General features: G+C 35.3%; 2 protein-coding genes across 2 annotated transcripts in view; both read right to left on the bottom strand.

Moving 5' to 3' along the window:
- Positions 1 to 3,208, bottom strand: part of LOC145615090 (28 kDa ribonucleoprotein, chloroplastic-like) — a 4,648-nt gene extending 1,440 nt beyond the window's left edge. Inside the window, exons 1-4 of the mRNA XM_081670165.1 lie at positions 2,834 to 3,208; positions 2,624 to 2,722; positions 1,399 to 1,686; positions 1,056 to 1,263 (exon numbers count right to left, since the gene is read on the bottom strand). Of these exons, the coding sequence (XP_081526291.1) occupies positions 1,114 to 1,263; positions 1,399 to 1,686; positions 2,624 to 2,722; positions 2,834 to 3,154 (858 nt within the window). The 5' untranslated portion in view covers positions 3,155 to 3,208 and the 3' untranslated portion in view covers positions 1,056 to 1,113. The remainder of the gene's footprint in view (positions 1 to 1,055; positions 1,264 to 1,398; positions 1,687 to 2,623; positions 2,723 to 2,833) is intronic.
- Positions 3,209 to 4,096: 888 nt separating this feature from the next.
- On the bottom strand, positions 4,097 to 7,208 carry LOC145615470 (uncharacterized). The gene is made up of 6 exons (XM_081670544.1): positions 6,807 to 7,208; positions 6,430 to 6,702; positions 5,025 to 5,185; positions 4,794 to 4,899; positions 4,551 to 4,676; positions 4,097 to 4,454 (listed from the first exon to the last, which is right to left on the bottom strand). Exons 1-6 carry the CDS (start codon positions 6,996 to 6,998, stop codon positions 4,317 to 4,319), a joined length of 996 nt encoding a protein of 331 aa, XP_081526670.1. The 5' UTR covers positions 6,999 to 7,208; the 3' UTR covers positions 4,097 to 4,316.
- Positions 7,209 to 9,102: the final 1,894 nt, after the last annotated feature.

Raw genomic sequence — 9,102 nt, 5'->3', positions numbered from 1 at the left:
CTAACCTTGAACACTTGACCGCTAGGAGCTTAGGACACAAATGACACAAGACCATCCTGCCCCAACCGCAACAGGTGTTAGCTAGCATACCATAATTCAGTTCAATACCTTATTCAGGAGTTACCAATATATAAAATCACAAATTATCCACACTTCCCAATAAAATCCATTTTTAGACTAACCATGCATGCATTGCCTCATTTACCTACCATCATTTGTAAAAGGCGAGGAGAGAAGTTACCCATGCCAATGATGCAATCTCCCTAACAAACCGTTTTCCTTGTCTCTTTTTCTATTCTATTTCTAGATTATATGACCCTATCCCATCTCATTAGAATATCAGTTTCTTCAATCATTCATTACCCCTGCGGCTCTCTGTAATAGACTCAGATCAGTCAAGCAACAATGGACACAAAACAGTAAACAAATAACTTTGGGGAAGAAAAGATCAAATCTTTAATTAATCAAATGCTTAAAGGTTTACACAAACAGTGAGTTTAGCTCACTAATCTCCTTTAAGTTGAGGTCACAACTCTCTCAAGGATTCATTCCCAAATTCCGCGTACCATTATCTTTCCCCTCCCTCTCTATTTACACTAAGGACTATTAACCTAATATCACTAGAGTAACCAAACTTCATTCATCCCCAAAATTTTTGGAATGATATTCTTCAAACTCACAATTATTGGCACAAATAGACTATGTATAAAAAAGCTCAACACGCACTAATAATTGGTTCAATAGCTAAGAAAGTTGTACCCTTGGCAGGACTGAATTTGTGGGCAAGAGGTTCTGATTTTACATCAACAGTATAACTTCAACAGTGTTTCTGAACCCAATCGGGGGGGGGGGGGGGGGGGGGGGGGGGGCAACTGATAAAGCAGCAAGAAAACCAAAAGGAGAAGTCTATTAAAAAGAAACTAGAAAATTTTCTAAAATAAATTAGGGATCATGAAAGCAAAAGGCAAAAGAAAATCAGCCAAGTTATCGAGGAAAAGACTTGCAGTTGAATAACATCTATATATTATTTTTGAAGCATTCAGGCATGAGCTTACCTTCTCAACAAGAGAGTTGACGCAAACACAAAATTGATAGTGCCTCCAATTCTTCATCTTACAAGTTATCAACTGTCTCTGTTTGCTCTGAATCATGAGTAGAATCAGCTGGCTGGTCTTCCCCATCCTCTGGGAGGTTATTCAATTCTGATTCAAGTTTTACGAATCTATTGCTACGTGCTAGTCTGATTGGTCTCCCCATCAGCTCCTGCAAATAAAAAACAACATTCAGGAGTAAAAAGAATTAAATAAGAAGGAAAATGAAAGAAAGAAAGGAAGGAAGGTAACATGTGTAAAACTTATAGATGTAGCTAAGAGGCAAAATAACAATACTGAGTAATACCTTCCCATCTAAAGTAGTGAGGGCATCATCGGCTTCTTTCTTAGTCTTAAAAGAAACAAATCCATATCCAGATGATTTTCTAGGGTTTTCATTAAATATGACCTCAGCTTTAACCACTTCACTACCAGCAGACTGAAAAAATTCCTTAAGGTCTTTAGACCTTGTAAGATAAGATAAATTTGCCACAAACAGGTTGTACACAACAGGTGGCTTAGGTTGCACAGGAGGAGATGCTTTCGTCTTCTTAGGCGTAGCATAAGCTAGCCTTAGAGTTCGACCTTCATACTCCTGCAAAACAGCATGCATGAAGTTGTATCTTAATATCACAAGCTGAAGTTAGGAACTTTGATAAGAGTTATAGGTATAACCATACAGGCCAGGATAAGAAAGCTGAAAGGACTTAGCAACGAAGAAGGAGGACAACACTGAGCAAAAATTAATGGACTAAGACAACATGCTTAATCTGTGGTGTTCTATAGTTCCATCACACATACAAACACATTTATGGGAACAACATCATAAAACGAGATATCTCATTTACTCGCAATGACATCCATGTTTACCAATTTACCATATGAAAGAAACCAAAACCAAAATAAGCAATCTCCAATAACAATGACTCTTCTTCACCAGCAAGACAGCAACTATAACTTCATTGGCAGATTGAGAAATTTACAACAGGGATACAAAAATTATTAATTCTCCACCATCAAAAGTTGTACCTTCAGTTTATTTGAAGCTTTTAAGAGTTCAAAATTAATAAAAATCTATTTTTCCTTTTACAATGACTTCAAGTTCACTAATTTTCGAAATAACGGGGACGCAATTGACTACTCAATACTCACCATGAAGACCATGTAGGTCCATCCATAGCTATGAAAGACGGCAATCACTATAGACAGCTTAATCCACGACCTTTTCGCTTTTTTCACTATATCAATTAAGATTATGTCCTAATGATATAGCATATTAACATTAGAAGTTCAGTCCTCCGTATCAAAGACTTATTGCAACTGATCAACCCTTAATAATAAAAAAAAAAAATGTAAATGATATTAGCCAGTTTTGTGAAGACAACTCCTACAATTGCATTGGATTACTTCATCAAGACAAATTAGAATAATGCCAACAAAAATTAGACTCTAACATAATCCAAAACTGTAAGTCATTCACAATTTAGGGAAAAAAACAGAAAAAATTAAGTCATAATAGCAGCGTTTCTTACATAAGCTTCAAGCTTAGCAAGAGCTTGAGCAGCTTCTTCCTCAGAACCCATTTCAACAAACGCCAATCCCCTGTTCCTCGCTTTATTATGCATCGGCAACTTCAATCAAAACCCACAAAATAAAAACCCTCAATTAATCCCAAAATTAAAACCCAGAAAATAAAAAATGAAGAACAACCATAAAAAATTAAAGGGTATTAAAAAGATAACCTCAACATCGACAACAGTGCCATAGTTCTGAAACAAAGCGCGAATTTCATCAACAGTTGATGTCCAAGGGACGTTTGAAGCCAGCAATCTGGTGGGACATATCTCTTTTTCTGGGAATTCTGAAGATGGGTTTTCAATGGCGAGAATTGCAGAAGAAGAAGAAGGGGAAATGTGGGTTAGGCGGGAATTGCGGCGAAGAGAGAGGAAAGAGGGTTTGATTGAGGAGAGAGAAAGTGAAGGAAAAGGGGAGAAAGAATGGGGTTCGAGGAGAGAGAAAGAGGTTATTGGTGAAGCGAAGCACAGAGAATTGAGTTGCGCCATTTTTGTTAGTGAGTGAGTGAGTTTTCTGAGTAAAGAGGAAGAAGATAGTGGATAAGGAAGTTCAAAGAGTTCAAAGATTTCATTCTTATATGCTAAAACTCTATAAATACTCAATTCTTTCAAAATTAATCATCACATTTGACTTGTAAAAGTTCAAAAAATAAATAAAGAAGTCAATTTAGTCAAATCTTACTAGTATAAAATTTGATTATCTGTTTAGAGCTGACAAAAGTTGACACGATATGACAATACGAATGAACCAATTACAAAAAAATACTTGTATGTTAGTGTCAAGGGTTTATGACCTGTTTAATTAAAATATCAACACGACAGTACGGCATGACATGTTTAATTATATAGGGTTGAGTAGGTATTGAGATATCTAACTCGAAACTAACATGAATTACGGAGTAATATGATTAGTGTCAAGGGGTTTTTTTTTATTTTTTGGAAAAAGTGTCAAGGGTTTCCGATAGGCTTGATTAATGGGTTGGATTAACACCACACTGTTTAATTAAATAGGTCGAATTAGTGGTGATATTCTCCCAATACATTAATCTTCAAACACGACACGGATACGACCCTACGCTACATAACATATTTGTCAGTTCTACTTTTGTTTAACTATGAGTAATTTATTTAGTATAAGAAAAGGCAATACCAAATATATGTGGTATTTTTTATTTGTTGGTTTATTCAAATTCATATTTTCAAAACAATTTTTTTTAATGTAAAAATATCCTCATTCCCTCTTCTCTATCCTACTTCTTTATAGGATTTGTAAATTAGTGGCACATAAGGACAATATGAAATGTTGGCTATCAAGGGGCAACTTTAGAATTCTTTCTTGTGTTCCTTACCTGAAGGTTTGCAGCTTCAATTGGAAAAAAACAACAGCGTTTTGACAATATGCAGTTATATGATAAAATGAATCATATACATCAGAAAATCGATGCAAGAGAAAGCAGCTTTCTCTAATTAGTAATCAGTTTTTACAAACATGTTTATAAGCTATCTGAGATCAAGAATTCAATTCGAATTGTGGTGTCAGAAGCGCTATGAATTACAGCATTGGTGAGAGTTTACATGTTCAGATTTCTATGTGCTACTCAACAATCTACAATTGTTGTCTTTGTTGCTGTTGTTGGTGCTGCTACTGCTATCACATCTTATGGGATTTGGAGCCAGGTGAGTTTTCTTTAAGCGGTGAAAGAGGACAGCGAAGGGTATCAAAATCATTAAAATCAATCTTCCGGTCAACTGGACTACTCATCACAGGGCTGGTTTTTCTTTTATTGTTCTGCAAATCATTCAAATACGGCTGCATAAGATCTTCTGATCATATTTCTTTCTTTGAATGTTGAGAAATGGCATAAGAGTACAGCTTATCTCTTACCTTAGTTTTGGCACTGCTATCATGTTTTCCTCCTGAATTACCATGTTTCTTCTCAGATTTATACAACTTCAGCAGCCTTTTGTTTTCATCATCCAAGACATGATTTTCCTCAAATAGCACCCTCACCTACACAGGGAGCAATACAGTAAACATCATAAAAAAACCCTAGGATCACATGCAAAACTAGTTAAGAATTCCAAAGAAAAAATATACGAATACTTCATCATATTATGACGTCCTTACCTCTTCTTCAGCTCTGTGCAAATTGATTGTTAAATGTTCCTTATCCTTCTGCAGAGTCCGTACATGAGCAGCCAATGAGAGTATATTTAGGGTTTCTGGTCTCAAACTGTCAAATAGAGAGATCACCAACGAGAGTAAGTCAGGAGAGTGAAAAGAAGATTAAGTGCAGCCACAGAACATCTACAGTTGTAACTAATGTCGTGAGTCAAAACTGTGAAGGGGGGAGCTCACCTATTCCACATGTTAAGCAACGCATGACATGTTTCAACCCCACTATTAGCCTCCAAAAATGCTGATGCTGTCTTCGCCACTTCATTTTTATTCACTAAACTTGCAACCAGTGTGTTGAGTAATTTTTGCTCAGTCAATGTGCCATCCTTAGATGAATCAACCTTCAGAAAATAAATGTTCTGATGATGTTAGTACTCGCCAACATTAACTCATGATTATTCTGCTACGGATTAGTTTGGCAAATTATCATCAAACAAAACATGGGTTCCACAAAGTGTGGGAATTTCCCACTTACTAGTTACTACTTGTAGCATCTTGAGATCAGTAAAAACCTGATTAAATTCTCACATTACAGATATCATGTAAGCTAACAAACATCCTTATTCATCACAATCTAACTTCAGCAAGACAAGATTCAGTAACAAAGAATGTCATTTAACGCAACATGCATCTTTATTAATGTCAGGTAGACTACAGCTACACTCTATAACATTATGGTTACTGTATGTCTGTATATCCAACTATGTATCAAGCATGAGTACTTATGTATCACTTATTAGAGAGCCTGCAAAAGAAGAATGAAGTATCTCATTTCATTGAGTATATATAGAGTACCGGTCTTCCACAAAAAGGAGTGATCTTCCATATAACCAGAATGTACACTATGATTCACAGAAAATATAAAATCTATGTTGAATTTTACCAAATTGCCTTGCTCTATATCTGTCAAGATATTTCTAGATAACACTTTAAAATGATAATTTCTTAAGTCTACTCAATGACTAAAAATACCTATCTTAAGAAAACACAAGAAGCTAATGGACACACAGTGAGAAAGATGTGATCTCCACAAGTCCATAACAAAGCAGACCATCCAACACAATTACACAAATATCAACAACGTCAAAATCAGTCCCTTACACTCAAATGAAAAAAAAAAATGAAGGCGGCATTATTACCACACATTGAATGACCTCCACTTAAGTCCAATTAAGCAATTTAAAACAGCAACTATGAAATGTACGATAACGTATTAACTAAGAAAATGGAATAAAACCCGAAACAACTAAGCAAATTGGACCAAGGGCACACCAGTACACCACAGAGTGGCAAGACCACACATCAAGACATCACTTTGAAGGTTTACTCCAAACTAACAACATCATTCTTGCACTACATTCATAATTACATAATGTAGAAATCACAAAAATTACATCCAGCAAGATTTACACCAAAATACAACCAAAATTTCTTCTTTACTCAAATTATAAAACCTACATTCCATTTAATAACACTATAAGAAAAATTACAGATTAAAAACAACCAAACCCTACAACAACACTTAGCAATTAAATTATGCACACAAAATCAAATTAAACAAGCGCGAAAAAACTTAAATACTCACCGAAAGCATCTCACATTGATGCTTGTAGTAATTAACTTCTTCAGTCATCTGCTTCAATTCTTCATCCAATTCACTAACCCTAATTTCAGCCTCTTTCGCTCTCTCATCCGCCTCATTGCCGAACTCCATTAACGCCTCACGATCATGATCATAAAGCGAACATTCACTCTCCAATTTCGTACACTGATTCGCTAAATTCGCACATTCAGCCGCCAATTTCTGATTCTCCTCCACAAATTTCTTGATTGCTTGCGCATTCATACACGCCTCACCCTACAAAAAACCCAGAATTCCAAATCAAACCCCAGAATTTCAAATCAAAACCCAGAAACAAAAACCCTAAACCAAAAAAAAGAGGGAAAAATCGAAAAACAAACCTTAGCAAGTTCAAGGGCTTGTTCTTTCTGCTTCAATTTCGACAGTAGACTTAAATACTGATTCCGAAGAAGATGATTTGATGTTTCAAGCGATTGAACCTTCAATTTGAGACATTCATTGGGTAAAGAAAGTCCCATAGTATGGTCGATTGAATTTTTGATGAAATCGTCGAGTTCTTGAGGAAGTTCCATTCTTGATATTGCAAAACCCTAATCAAATTGGGGGTAAATTGTAGGGTTTTGAAGATCGAAGATTTGCTGCAAATGGAGGGAAATTGAAACAAAGAGAGAAGAGAGAGAATCCAAAAAGAAGAAGAGGGATTTGGGGGAGAGAGAATTTGAAAAAAAAGGAGAAATGTAGCCGTTAGTCGGATTTTAAAAAGGGGTGTAACGTATGAGGAGGAAGATTATTACGTGGCATAATGAGGGTGAGATTGAATTGAGGAGTAAGTGATGAGTAATGAGGATAGAAGAGTGAGTCGGCTACCAAAACAACAATGGTGTGACTCCAAAGATAGATCATGTGGGTGGATGAATCGATGAATATATTGTGTGAGAATGTGAGATTGTTAATACTAATGAATAATGATGGTAATGTTAGGACAATGGTTTGGAATTTCGAAATTTATTAAAAGTTATGAAGTATGTGTATATATTGATAATAAATGTCAAAAAAAGAATTCGATTGTCATTGAGGATTGGCATTATTTGTAGAATCTTAGTCATGTGGTACATATTTTGAGAGATATTGTCATGGTCTGAGCATTTTGATACCGAGTTCGTGCGGCGCACACGCACTCGTCTAGAAGCGACAAGGTGCAAGCCAAGTATTCGGGTGTATGAAGGCTTCTTGGGGAGCACTCTTGTCTAGAGGCAACAAGATCTTGCAAAGTTCACTGGTTCAGTCATGGCTTGAGAAGGTCGATCAAGTCAAAGCGTTCACAAACGGATCCTACGACGAGTAAATTTGTGTGGAGGATCTCTTGATTTGGTAGGGATGCTACAAAACAAGGCGCAATATATATATTGGCCTAAAACAAGTTTCAAAGCAAAATGCAATTAGGGGTGTGTTCGGCATTAGCTTTTGAGTAGCTTTTAGTGGTTTGACCAAGTCAAACCACTACTTAACAAAAAATGTGAGTGTTTGGCAAAGTAGTGGTTATGGTAGCTTTTAGTGGTGGAGGTAGCTTTTATGAAAAGTTAGAAAGATTAGCTTTTGAAATTAGAGCTAGCTTTAATTTAATCTAGCTGTTAAAAATTTAATCTATAGTTTTAAAAATAAAATATTGATTTCTATATGTAACAGCTAGTCAACCGCTACTTTACCGAACACTCATATCTATATTATTTATCTTCACAACTAACAGCTTGTTGACAGCTAACAGTTACCTACACAGCTAACAGCTACCTCCACAGCTACAGCTACCTTCACAGCTATATATTGCCGAACACGCCCTAGATACTTAGATAAAGAGCGTAGATTTAGAGTATGATGGGTGAAAAATTAATTTTGTTGGATTTTATGATGTTTTATCAAAAGTTTGAATTGATCGATAAATTGATAATCGTATTAATAAAATGTTGAAATAACTTGTGAAATTAGAAATGATGACTTGGTGAGTGGGGGTGTAAATTCTCATTCAACCAGCTCCTCTTCCACTATTGTTCTCAGAATTTCATTGCCATAGTTGCCTACTTGCCTCCTTGATTGGCATCCTCATTGCTCCTACTCAATGTTCTCAATTGCCTCACAATTATGCTCATCTTTAAGTACGTACCTAGTACAATAATTCTCTATTTTTGCACCTACATTATCCATAGACTTTTATATGCTTAAATTTTAAAGGTGTCGAGCTAATTAATCAAAAGGATTCCCTTCGCGTTGATGATATAGAGCGTATTGAAATGATATAGTTAAAGATGCATGTAAGTTTTGGCTTAACCGTTTGTGTTGTTCTATTGTTCTTCAATGCACAAAAAATGCATTTAAGATAAAATTTATGAAAAAGGAAACACAATTTACAAGCCATAAACAGTCCCACATATATATATTAGAGAAATACTACGAACTAGGTAGTATGTTAATGATTCTTTCTTAAAATTATGTTATGTACACTTGAGTATAACACAACAACATAGACAAGAACCAACGCTTAGCGTAAGCTTTATATATGGTACTTATATAACTAGTACAAAACATCAAATAACATTAAATTTTGTCAAAAAAAATAAAAATAAATAAATAACATTAAATCGTATTAAAAATTAACAACATAGATTTTATGATGCTGGTTTG

Source organism: Chenopodium album, chromosome 25 (assembly GCF_948465745.1).
Source record: "Chenopodium album chromosome 25, dcCheAlbu1.1, whole genome shotgun sequence".
In the NCBI taxonomy this organism is placed as follows: Eukaryota; Viridiplantae; Streptophyta; class Magnoliopsida; order Caryophyllales; family Amaranthaceae; genus Chenopodium; species Chenopodium album.
This window is presented reverse-complemented; position numbering and strand designations above follow the sequence as displayed.

Coding starts and splice junctions, on each gene's coding strand:
- LOC145615470 (XM_081670544.1), bottom strand. CDS start 6,998: ATGGAACTTCCTCAAGAACTCGACGATTTCATCAAAAATTCAATCGAC. Junction 4,677..4,793: donor TGCACAGAGCTGAAGAAGAG/GTAAGGACGTCA, acceptor CTCCCTGTGTAG/GTGAGGGTGCTATTTGAGGA. Junction 4,455..4,550: donor ATAGCAGTGCCAAAACTAAG/GTAAGAGATAAG, acceptor AATGATTTGCAG/AACAATAAAAGAAAAACCAG.